Genomic DNA, 13202 nt, shown 5'->3' with positions numbered 1-13202 from the left:
AAGGAACGGCGGCTGCCCACCGAGCCGATCGTGCTGCAGGACCAGTTGGACCTCCCTATCCCGCCAGCCATCCACCTGCCATCCCTATCATCATTCCCCGTGTAAGTGTGTTCGTAGTCTGTCTTTCGTCTTGTCCCTGGGTAGTAAGTAAGCCTGTTAGATAAGCTAAAGATTTCACTGTGTCACCTGCATCTCATGTCCCTGTAAATAAACGTGACTGCTTTCTTCTTGCTTATATGTGTGTAAATAATAAACCCAGTTACTCTTCTGTACGTCTTCTTCCTCTTTGCATTCGGTCGCTTTAGAGTTTTCCCGATTGAATAGCGGTGGCGCGATCCGGCCAAAGTTTGGGGTAAATCGGGTTTTAGTTAGGGGAATAACTGTTCGGTCGCGGAGCATCCGCTTGGCAAACATACCATCTTTAACCGCGTACCGTAACATATATATATATATATATATATATATATATATATATATATATATATACATACATACATACATACATACATACATACATACATACATACATACATGTAATTTTTTTTTTACCATCCCACCAACACTGCTGTCGCAGAACTTTCATGGTGTAGTGTCAGGATGGGACTGTTGTTGGGGAACACGCTTTGTTCTGACATACATGCCTTCTAGTCGAGTGCACACAGCATGTTAATCATGAATAAAAGAGAGCTTTGGAGTCTGTTAACTCTGTGGCCAGAAGGAGCAGATGGTTTTCAGGGATTTAATCTTGCTAATGCCTGCTCAAGGTCCAAAGAACATGGTTGCATATCCTTCATTTTCTTTTTCTACTTGCGGTGAGAATGAGCAATCTGCTGTTCATTACAACTGCATGACAATCCACAGCGAAGAAATCACCTCGGTCTTGGACACTGGCACAGGGGGTGCACGGTCTCTTGTCGCCTGTTGAACGCACACAGAAGACAAAGCACAAGGACTGAGTTCATGCTCGAACTTTCAAAGGAAATATCCACGTCGTTTTGGACACTGACGGAGCAATTATGTTTGTGAATGGCAGAACTGTAAACCTTTCAATTCCTAATCGTATTTGTGCTTCCACTTTCAACAATATAACGACCTCGTATTTCTTTTTTGTTACTATTTTGCGAGTAAATCAATGCCATTGGCGAACACAAGCTTCTATTTAATTTGATCAACGATGTTACCCCAAATAGGAATACTTTTCCAACTCCACATTGTGTGGAAAGCATTGATATTGATTATGGAGTGGATTTTTTGAGGAACGGTGGACTATGAAGTATGGGTGTGAACTTCGCTGCAGGAACCCAAGTTATTATCTATATAATAATAGCGTAAGGACTCGACTTTGTTATCCCTTTTACGCCGCACCCAGTGACCCGATGCCCACGGCACTAATGGATTTACGATCTACGAACCGCGCTCTTTGTTTATCACGTACAGCCATACTCGAAAAATCTGAATTAGCCGACGTTGGGGCCCAAAAGCATCCGATTAACTGCCGATACGACGCCATCTTACGACACCATCGTATTGGCGTCTGCTGGGCGAAGGCGAAGCGAGCCGTCCGCTGATTGGACAGTCGAGTGGTGTGAACATGGGTGGTGTGAACCAAATGGTCTTTTTATTCCCTTGAACATTTTAAATTAGGATATATAAGGAAACGTCTTTATCGTCATTTAAATAAAGTTAAATGGAGTGACGTTGCGATACTCGGGGTGCGTTGCATAAATCCTCGTAACTCAGAGAGGTGTAGCAGGTGGCGAGACGTAAGGAAGCTTAAAGATAACGAGCTGAAACAGACGAACGATATGTCAATCCCTTTCTACACCGAACGGCAATAAAAGCATGAGAGGGGGAAGGCATGGCCTAAGGACTTCGAGCAGAGAGGACTGATTGGACTTAACTTAAAGAGAAAAAATTGGAGCTTAATGGAAGAAGAAGATCCCATGAGCGCTCTCCTATGCCATCCACAATGGTACACTCTATCCATACACCACATCCTCCCTTCCGTGGACGTTCCACGGGTTTCGGCTAGTCTATATAATAATACTGTAAGGACTCGACTTTGTTATCCCTTTTACGCCGCACCCAGTGACCCGATGCCCACGGCACTAATGGATTTACGATCTACGAACCGCGCTCTTTGTTTATCGCGTACAGCCATACTCGAAAAATCTGAATTAGTCGACGTTGGGGCCCAAAAGCATCCGATTAACTGCTAATACGACGCCATCGTATTGGCGTCTGCTGGGCGAAGGCGAAGCGAGCCGTCCGCTGATTGGACAGTCGAGTGGTGTGAACATGGGTGGTGTGAACCAAATGGTCTTTTTATTCCCTTGAACATTTTAAATTAGGATATATAAGGAAACGTCTTTATCGTCATTTAAATAAAGTTAAATGGAGTGACGTTGCGATACTCGGGGTGCGTTGCATAAATCCTCGTAACTCAGAGAGGTGTAGCAGGTGGCGAGACGTAAGGAAGCTTAAAGATAACGAGCTGAAAACAGACGAACGATATGTCAATCTCTTTCTACACCGAACGGAAATAAAAGTATGACAGCGGGAAGGCATGGCCTGAGCACTTCGAGCATAGAGAAGGACTGATTGGACTTAACTTAAAGAGAAAAAATTGGAGCTTAACGAAAGAAGAAGATCCCATGAGCGCTCCCCGATGCCATCCATAATGGTACACTCTATCCATACACCACATCCTCCCTTCCGTGGATGTTCCACGGGTTTCGGCTAGTTTTTTTTTGTTTGTTTGTTTGTTTTTTAAACTTTTCATTGCTTTTCTTTCTGGTGAATCAAACGTTTTTAGTTTAAAAAACAAACAAACAAACAAAAAGAAACATTGGCCTTTACTGCTGTCGTGTGTGTGTGTGTGTGTGTGTGTGTGTGTGTGTGTGTGTGTGTGTGTGTGTGTGTGTGTGACTGTGTGTGTGTGTGACTGTGTGTGTGTGTGTGACTGTGTGTGTGTGTGACTGTGTGTGTGTGTGACTGTGTGTGTGTGTGACTGTGTGTGTGTGTGTGTTTTCCAAAGCGGTCACTTGAGGGTGCAAAGCAGAATTAATTGGTTCACTCTGTGTCCACAGAGTACAGATGTCTGTCTATGATCGACGACCTATTTAATTACAATTGAATGTTATATTTACCTCTGCCACCAAAGGTGGAAAGAGGTTATGTTTTCACCCCTGTCTGTTTGTCTGTCTGTTTGTCTGTCTGCTTGTCTGTCCATTTGTCTGTCTGTTTGTCTGTGAACAACATATCTCAAAAAGTTGTGGATGGATTCGGACGAAATTTGGCAGAAATGTACTATATGTAACGAGGACGATTCGATTCGATTTTGGTGAAGATCTGAATATGGATTCGGATATGAGAATTATTTAATTTTTTTAAGTGATTCTTCACCATTGGGAGATAGGGCCAAAAACGACACATAGCAGGATATGTCAAAAAGTTGTGGATAGATCTGGACGATATTTGTTGGAGAGGTTGGGTGTGTGACAAGAAAGAATAGATTCGATTTTGTTGAAGATCTGGATCCGGATCCAGCTCGTAGAATTTTAAGTGATTCTTCACCATTGAGTGATATGGCCAATCAGGCTGAGATATGCTCTCTACTGAGTACCGTTCTAGTTTGAACATGAATTGGAACACGAATCTGCAGTTTCGTAGTACTTTGATCTGAATTTGCCAAATTGTACGGAATCTCAACCCGATTGCACATGCACAGAGAGGAATAAGGTTTTATTCTATCCGTCTGTCTGGCAGTCAAACAAAATTGAAAATCATTCCAAACAGGAAAATTACTCTTTTTAGACACGTCAACAAGGACACAAACAACGAGCATGAAGATCTAATTGAACGATTTGAACGAGAGTGTTTAAGGCAATACATCACACCCACGCAGTCTTGAGAAAAACGACACAAGAAGGGTCTTTTCAACTCTTGCTTCACATTTCAACTTCACATTTTACATTTTCAATTTTACATTTTCAATTTTACATTTTCAACTTCACATTTTCAATTTTACATTTTCAACTTCACATTTTACATTTTCAATTTTACATTTCAACTTCACATTTTACATTTTACATTTTACATTTTCAATTTTACATTTCAACTTCACATTTTACATTTTCAATTTTACATTTTCAACTTCACATTTTACATTTTCAATTTTACATTTTCAACTTCACATTTTACATTTTCAACTTCACATTTTACATTTTCAACTTCACATTTGCAACTCTTACTCCCCAACACTGAGGGAACGGGCAACAAATTTGATTGGTCAAGATGATGTGAAATGGCTAAGTACTGCTTGTCCAAGTCCAAGTAAAAATAATAATTGTCGAAGTACTGGTAAACGGAGGATTTTGGAAATGCCAACAAGGCGATTTGTTATACATGATCCAAGTATATAATGTAATTGAAATAAAATAAAGTTTTAAAGGTCGTAGAAAATCTTTTTTTGGAAGTTTACCGCCACTGATGCAGCGTCTTTTACACCGCCTTATTTAACACGTTACTTTCGTTCTTCATGCCTGGCGTTTGTGTCCTTTATGGCATCGATAAAAACAATGTTTCCTGTTTTGAATTATTTTCAGTTTTGTTTGGTTGACTGCCAGACAGGCAAACAGACTAAAAATATTATCTCACGCCTGTCTGCACAAGTGCGATCCGGACTAATTCAGAGCCAAAGTGCTGTTAAACTACAGGTTTGTTTTGCAAATCATACTCCGATTCATGTTCAGAAAATGGCATTCAATTGAGATTAAGTTGTTCTTTGATCATAAACTTCTGTTTGTAGACAGACTGACTGATTGAACCGACACGGGAATTTCGAAATGATGTATGAAGGCTAAATGAGGCTGTTTGCGCATGTGCGGTGTGCGTGTTTACAGCGACTCTGTTGTACTCACACAACACTTTTAGACCCTTTTAACCTGCCATTACTATCGCAAAATCTGCAATTCAAATAGTCATTTAAACAAAATTTTCAGCATATAAACGAAAGAGTGGCAATTTCAATTTCAAAATGATGAAACTATAATGTTGTGCTCCTGAATGCAAATCTGACTTAGACATGTTATATAGAAATACGAGAAATATCTGCAGATGCGTGGTGTCGAGTTTATGCAATTTGCTCTGTTAACACAAGCGAGCGTCGCACACACACACACACACACACACACACACACACACACACACACACACACACACACACACACACACACACACACACACACACACACACACACACACACACACACACATACACACATACCACACATAGACACAGACATAAAGACAGACACAGACACACTCACATGCAGACACACTCACACACACGCACACACACACGCAGACACACACGCAGACACACACACCACACATACCACACACACACATAACACACACACACACCACACACATACCACACACACACACACACACACACACACTCACACACACACGCAGACACACACGCAGACACACACGCAGACACACACACCACACATACCACACACACACATAACACACACACACACACACACACACACACTCACACACAGACACCCAGACACACACACACACACACACACACCATACACACTTCACTTTTTAGTAATAGGTGTGAATCTCGACTTTGACCTGCCCATCGGTATGCAAAAGCACCCAAATCAGATATGGTGTCTCCCTCCAACTCTTTCGTTGTACAGAGGCACACCCCAGCTTTCTCTCAGGTACTTTTCCAAGTATTTTCAGTTTCTTCGAGAAGCTTTGTGAGCCATTTTCGGTAACAAACCTTGTCATGCATGTGTGACAGCAATTCACATGATCCGTTTCTTGAGCCTCGACTCTTCATGCAAATTCTTTTTATAACAATAATAATAATAATAATAATAATAACAATAATAAAATTTATCGGGGTGTATGAGCATATGTATCGAGCATTCTGGGGCAGAATACGTCATTTTGAAAGTCCCGTATTGCTTCACCCCGCTTTTCTCTCTGTGTGTGGGTAATAAGGTGGTGTAAAAGATGGCGCATCAACGGAGGTGAACTTCTGAAATGTTTTTTTTTGTAACCTCTAAAATCTTTGTGTAATTTAAATTTAATTATATACTTGACTACTGTAAAACACAAATCACCTTGTTTGCATTTCCAAAATCCTCCAGTTTAGCAGTACTTGGGCAAAATGTTACGTCATCTCGACCAACCAAATTCTCTCACTCCTAACATTTGGGAATATGGAGATTCGGACAAAATTGTAGCTTGTAAGAAATATAGATCGTGCTCAGAAATGCAAAGCAATGAATGAAAAGACCCTTCCCATGTCATTTTTCTCAAGACTGCACGAGGCAAGATGTTGTTTGAACCCTCTAGATTATCCATTTCTGTATAGAAAAAGACACTGATCAAATGGTAATAAATTTGAAAACTAGGTTTTTGGTGAAAAATGTAAAGAAACAGCCCGAGTACAAACCAAGTCATGCTTGACCCCATGGTAATTCACTACAACATCATAATCTGACCTTCTTCATCACATCCCTGTTTCTCCGATTCTGATGAAAACTATTTTAATTAATTAACACAGGTGTTGTTGGAACAGGTCACGGAGGTAGCCATAAGGATACATGCTCCAACCACCCTAAAATAACCGTAGGGATCCACTGCTCCAACCACCCTAAAATAACCGTGGGGATCCATCGCTTCCACCACCCTGAAATATTCATGGGGGTCCACCACCCTGAAATATTCATGGGGGTCCACCACCATGAAATGTCCATGGGGATCCACTGCTTCCATCACCCTAAAATATTCATGGGGGTCCACCACCATGAAATATCCATGGGGGTCCACTGCTTCCACCACCCTAAAATATTCATGGGGGTCCACCACCATGAAATATCCATGGGGATCCACTGCTTCCACCACCCTGCAATGTCCATGGGGATCCACTGCTTCCACCACCATGAAATGTCCATGAGGATCCACTGCTTCCACCACCCTGAAATATTCATGGGGGTCCACCGACATGAAATATCCATGGGGATCCACTGCTTCCACCACCCTGCAATATCCATGGGGATCCACTGCTTCCACCACCATGAAATGTCCATGAGGATCCACCGCTTCCACCACCCTGAAATATTCATGGGGGTCCACCGACATGAAATATCCATGGGGATCCACTGCTTCCACCACCATGAAATATCCTTGGGGATCCACCACCCTGGAATATTCATGGGATCCACTGCTTCCACCACCCTGAAATGTCCATGGGGATCTACTGTTTCCACCACCATGAAATATGCATGGGGATTCACTGCTTCCACCAGCATGAAATGTCCATGGGGATCCACTGCTTCCACCACCCTGAAATAACCATGGGGATCCACTGCTTCCACCACCATGAAATATCCATGGGGATCCACCACACTGGAATATTCATGGGATCCACTGCTTCCACCACCATGAAATATCCATGGGGATCCACCACACTGGAATATTCATGGGATCCACTGCTTCCACCATCCTGAAATGTCCATGGGGATCCACTGCTTCCACCACCATGAAATATCCATAGGGATCCACCACCATGAAATATCCATGGGGATCAACTGCTTCCACCACCCTGAAATTCCCATGGGGATCCACTGGTTCCACCACCATCAAATATCCATGGGGGTCCGATACCCTGAAATGTCCAAGGGGATCCACTGCTTCCACCACCATAAAATATGCATGGGGGTGCACCACCCTGGTATATTCATTGGATCCACTGCTTCCACCACCCTGAAATTCCCATGGGGATGCACTGGTTCCACCACCCTGAAATAACCATGGGGATCCACTACTTCCACCACCATGAAATATCCATGGGGATCCATCACACTGAAATATTCGTGGGATCCACTGCTTCCATCACCCTGAAATTCCCATGGGGATCCACTGGTTCCACCACCATGAAATATCCATGAGGGTCCGCCACCCTGAAATGTCCAAGGGGATCCACTGCTTCCACCACTATAAAATATGCATGGGGGTGCACCACCCTGGAATATTCATTGGATCCACTGCTTCTACCACCCTGAAATTCCCATGGGGATCCACTGGTTCCACCACCATGAAATATGCATGGGGATCAGCTGCTTCCACCACCCTCAAATGTCCATTGGGATACACCACCCTTAAAATAACGTTACATCTCCGAAAACAATGCCATCTTCTCTCCATTCTCTTCTGTTGCCTGCTTCCCACAGATGCCCTCAAGGTAAAGAAGAGCAGATGAGTTTTGGATCAATAAGTATGCTTCAGCCTTCTCCATTTTCAATCCAGTTGTCAAATAATTATTGATATTTTTAGCACAGCCTGATCTCCATGTCAGTGTGATCAAAGTGTTAATTTTTTTATATATATATTTGTATTACATTGTCATAATATCGGACTCCTTATTGTTTTTCTTCTTATTTTCCTATACATCATTGGTTTTGGGGCTATAAGTTTGTACCGTATGCAAATATGGCTATATTTTTGACAGCCCATTCCCTACACTTACATCATCTGATAGCCCATTCCCTATGCATCTTTGCTCCGTACTTGCATATATGGTCCGTACATGCATCTATGTTCCATACATGCATCTATTTTCTGTGAATGCGTCCTTCCTTCATTTCCCTTATTACAATGTCTTCCCCACTCCTCCCATACTCACCGACTGTTGTTTCTCTCTTCCATCCTCCTCTCTTTACCTCCATTCCTCACTTTAAATTTTTCATCCCAACACTCTACCCAGCGTGCGTACTTAATAAATAGATAGGCTGTTCCACGTACGATCGGTCATTGGCAACTGACGTGCAATGTCGTGGAATCGCACTCCCCACATGTAGGAGAAACAGACAGCAGCACCACCATAACACCAACAATGTGTCACTGCTTCTGTGATAAATCCCACCCCAATCCCTAGCTCCTCCTTCTAAATTTCCATTTTTCCTCTTGAGAAGTTTCCTTCTGCATCCATCTTGTCCACCCCATACATACTCTCCTGCCCTCCATTCCTCCCCACATCCATTGTTTGTCCAAGTCTGCCTCGCTCTATCTTGTCCTTCAACTCTGCTGTTTGTGTTCACCCTCTCTCCTTTTCCTTTTGTTCCTTCCCCCCCTCCCCCCGTTTGTTCCTTTTGTCCTGTTGTGTCCTGATTTGTTCAGTGTACTCGTACTATAGTACTAGATCTTTCACGATCCTCGACTATGTAGACAGAATAAAAACATTATTCATCGTATTGGGAATCGAGCTGGCATCATTTATCGGGTGGTGATTGTGACTAAGAACTAGGCAACACCAGGATGGCATCATTTAACGGGCCGTGGTTGTGACGAAGAACTATGTTGGCAACACCAGGAATCAGGCCGGCATCATTTAACGGGCCGTGGTTGTGACTAAGAACTACGTTGGCAACACCAGGAATCAGGCTGGCATCATTTAACGAGCTGTGGTTGTGACTAAGAACTAGGCAAGACCAGGAATCAGGCTGGCATCATTTAACGGGCCGTGGTTGTGACTAAGAACTACGTTGGCAACACCAGGAATCAGGCTGGCATCATTTAACGAGCTGTGGTTGTGACTAAGAACTAGGCAACACCAGGAATCAGGCTGGCATCATTTAACGGGCCGTGGTTGTGACAAAGAACCCGGTGTGTACCCTGGTTAGAATAGGTACACCGTATCCCTGCGTGTCGTAAGAGGCGACGAAGAGGGTTGGCGTCAGGAAGGGCATCCGGCCATAAAAACATTGCCTCAAAAAGAGAACCATCACAATTACAACTACATATGGGCAGGGTACAGCCGGAAGTGGAGATCGGTTCTGAGGATTGGGACATGGAATGTAGGGACAATGACAGGGAGATCAGGAGAAGTGGTGGAAGTATTGATCAGAAGAAGAGTGGACATATGTTGTATGCAAGAGACGAGATGGAAGGGAAGTGGTGTGAGAATGGTGAAGGATAGGCAGGGACAGAAATACAAGTTTGTGTGGCAAGGGTGCCCGGAGGGCATGCATGGCATCGGTGTCCTGTTTTCTGAGGAGTTTGTAGACAGTGTGTGTGATGAGTGTGACTAGAGTGAGTGATAGGTTGATGATGGTGATAATGATGATTGGAAAGCTCTTGGTGAACGTCATCTCGGGATATGCTCCGCAGGTTGGTCGGAGCGATGAAGAGAAGGACAAGTTCTGGTGTGCGATAGAGAAGCTGATGGAAAACGTGAAAGATGAGGAAGTTGTTGTGGTAGGAGGAGACCTAAATGGACATGTGGGAAGGAGTATGGACGGTTTTGAGGGAGTTCATGGGGGTTACGGATATAGTGTGAGAAATGGAGAAGGTGAAAGGATTTTGGAGTTTGCTGATGGAGCTGATTTGTTGATTTGTAATACTCAGTTCCAGAAAGAGGATAATAAGCTTGTTACATACACGTCAGGTGGGTCGACGACAAGCGTTGACTACCTGATGGTGCGTAGGCAAGATAGGGGGCACCTCCGGGCCACAAAGGTGATCCCGGCGGAGGAGGCTGTTTTACAGCACCACTTGGTTGTCTGCGACATAAGGGTGAAAGGTGCGAGGAGAGCTCGGTGGGTGAAGTACCAACCGAGAATGAAGGTGTGGAGGATGAAAGAGGTTACAGTAAGGGAGGCATTAAAAGAGAGGCTGAGTAGGGTAGAGGATGATGTGGTTGAGCTTGAACGTGGTTGGATGTCAATGAAAGATAGTCTGTTGGGAGCCATTGGTGAGGTATGTGGATGGACAAAAGGACCACCGAGGCACTCGGAAACATGGTGGTGGGATGAGGAAGTTGGAAAGAGGATTGACGAGCAGAGGAAGAAGTTCAAGGAGTGGCAGAAGGCGAAGGGTACAGGAGCAGAAACAGCAGAGCATGAAAGTTATAAGGCAGCCAAGAAGGCTGCAAAGAAAGAGGTAGCAAAGGCGCAGGAGGCATGTAGGAAAATGTTCGGAGAAAGCTTGGATTCGGAAGAGGGTCAGAGAGCGGTATTCAGGATTGCAAAGCACATAGCGAAAGAGAGGTGTGATGTGATGGGGGTGAGTTGCTTGAAGGATGAAGTGGGACAAATCGTTGTGGAACCAGATGGAATTAAAGGAAGATGGAAAAGATATATGGAAATGCTGTTGAATACAGAGAATGAATGGGATGGCAACATAGAGAGTAACCCAGTTTTAGGACCGGCAGAGAAGATAACTGAGAAGGAAGTTGAGGAATCGATAAAAGCAATGAAGAGTAGAAAAGCGGGAGGGCCGACGGGAGTTGTGGGAGATATGTTGAAGGCAGCAGGAAGTTGGGGTGTGAAGAGAATGACAGAGATCTGTAATCTGGTGGTGAAAGAAGGCCGCATTCCAGTGGATTGGGAACTGAGTACCCTCGTCCCTCTATACAAGGGGAAAAGTGACCCTCTGGAGTGTGGCTCGTACCGAGCGATAAAGTTATTGGAGCATGGAATGAAGGTATTGGAAAGGGTGTTGGAGAGGAGGATAAGGAAGAAGGTGAAGATCGACGAAATGCAGTTTGGATTTATGCCTCTTAAGAGGAACGACAGACGCGCTCTTTATTGTGAGGCAGTTGCAGGAGAAGTACATGGAGAAGAGGAAGAAGTTGTTTCTTGGGTTTGTTGATCTGGAGAAAGCATTCGATAGGGTTCCACGCGAAGTATTGACATGGGCATTGAGGAAGTTAGGAGTGGAGGAATGCTTGATCAGAGTAGTGATGGCAATGTACAAAAGAGCACGCACAGCTGTAAGGACGAAGGACGGGAACAGTGGTGAGTTTGAGGTGAAGGTGGGAGTGCATCAGGGGTCGGTACTAAGTCCACTACTATTTGTACCTGTGATGGAGGTGCTGGCTCAGAACGTAAAGGAGGGTTTACCGTGGGAGTTGTTGTATGCAGATGATCTGGTGTTGATTGCGGAAAGTATGGATGGACTGAAGGAAAAGATGAACAAGTGGAAGGAATGTATGGAGACAAAAGGTCTGAAGGTGAATATAGGAAAGACGAAGGTGATGGCAAGTGGTAAAGCATGTGGTGAGGTGGAAAGTCGCCATGTGCTCTGTGCAGGAAGGGTGTCGGAGTGAACTCCATTCAATGTACAATGTGCGCTGAGTGGGTTCATCAAATATGTAGTGGTCTGAGAGGGTCATTAACCAGTGTGGCAGCTACATTCAAATGTAAGGTGTGCACAGAGGGAGCTGCAGATGGAGGAAATGTTGAGTTGGATCTTGGAGACGGTGTGAAGCTGGGAGGTGTGAAAACATTTTGCTACCTCGGAGACATGGTGAATGGAGAAGGTGGATCAGACTCGGCAACGGTTGCAAGAGTGAGATGTGCATGGGGGAAGTTTCGGGAACTGTGGCATGTTGATGATGAGGGGAGTGTCGTTGAAGCTGAAGGGAAAGGTGTATGCTGCATGTGTGAGAAGTGTTATGATTTATGGGGCGAGACATGGGTAATGAACGTAGAGCAGCAACGAAGGCTGGAAAGAATGGAAATGTGAATGGTTCGGTGGATGTGCGGAGTATCGTTGAGAGAGAGGAAGACAAATGATGAATTGCGAAAGATGATGGGAATAGAGCCTGTGATTGATGCTGTGAAGAGGAACAGGTTGAAATGGTTTGGTCATGTGTTGAGGAAGGATGAAAGTGACTGGTTGAGAAGAGTGATGGAAATGAATGTAGAAGGAAGTAGAGGACGGGGAAGACCGAGAAAGACTTGGCTAAAGATGGTGGAAGAAGAAATGCGGGCAAGGGGGTTAACAAGGAGAGATGCAGAAAATAGGGCAAAATGGAGAAGATTGTCATGGGGACCGCTAGGCTAACCCCCGCTCTAGCAGGGAAAATGGCCTTAAAATGCATGTTGTTGTTGTTTGTTGGTTGTGACAAAGAACTAGGCAGCACCAGGAATCAGGCTGGCATCATTTAACGGGTCGTGGTTGTGACTAAGAACTAGACAACACCAGGAATCAGGCTGGCATCATTTAACGGGCCGTGGTTGTGACTAGGAACTAGGCAACACCAGGAATCAGGCTGGCATCATTTAACGGGCCATGGTTGTGACAAAGAACTCGGCAACACCAGGAATCAGGCTGGCATTATTTAACGGGTCGTGGTTGTGAGTATGAACTAGGCAACATCA

At 44.2% G+C, this 13202-nt stretch overlaps 1 protein-coding gene across 1 annotated transcript in view; it reads right to left on the bottom strand.

Annotated features, from left to right (window-relative positions):
• Positions 1-837: 837 nt before the first annotated feature.
• Positions 838-13202, bottom strand: part of LOC137430517 (uncharacterized) — a 30202-nt gene continuing 17837 nt past the window's right edge. Inside the window, exons 5-6 of the mRNA XM_078782660.1 lie at positions 6907-7150; positions 838-918 (exon numbers count right to left, since the gene is read on the bottom strand). Of these exons, the coding sequence (XP_078638786.1) occupies positions 838-918; positions 6907-7150 (325 nt within the window). The remainder of the gene's footprint in view (positions 919-6906; positions 7151-13202) is intronic.

Source organism: Myxine glutinosa, chromosome 7, assembly GCF_964187855.1.
Source record: "Myxine glutinosa chromosome 7, kmMyxGlut1.1, whole genome shotgun sequence".
Lineage (NCBI taxonomy): Eukaryota > Metazoa > Chordata > Myxini > Myxiniformes > Myxinidae > Myxine > Myxine glutinosa.
Note: the sequence above shows the minus strand (reverse complement) of the source record. Positions and strands in the feature narration are given on the sequence as shown.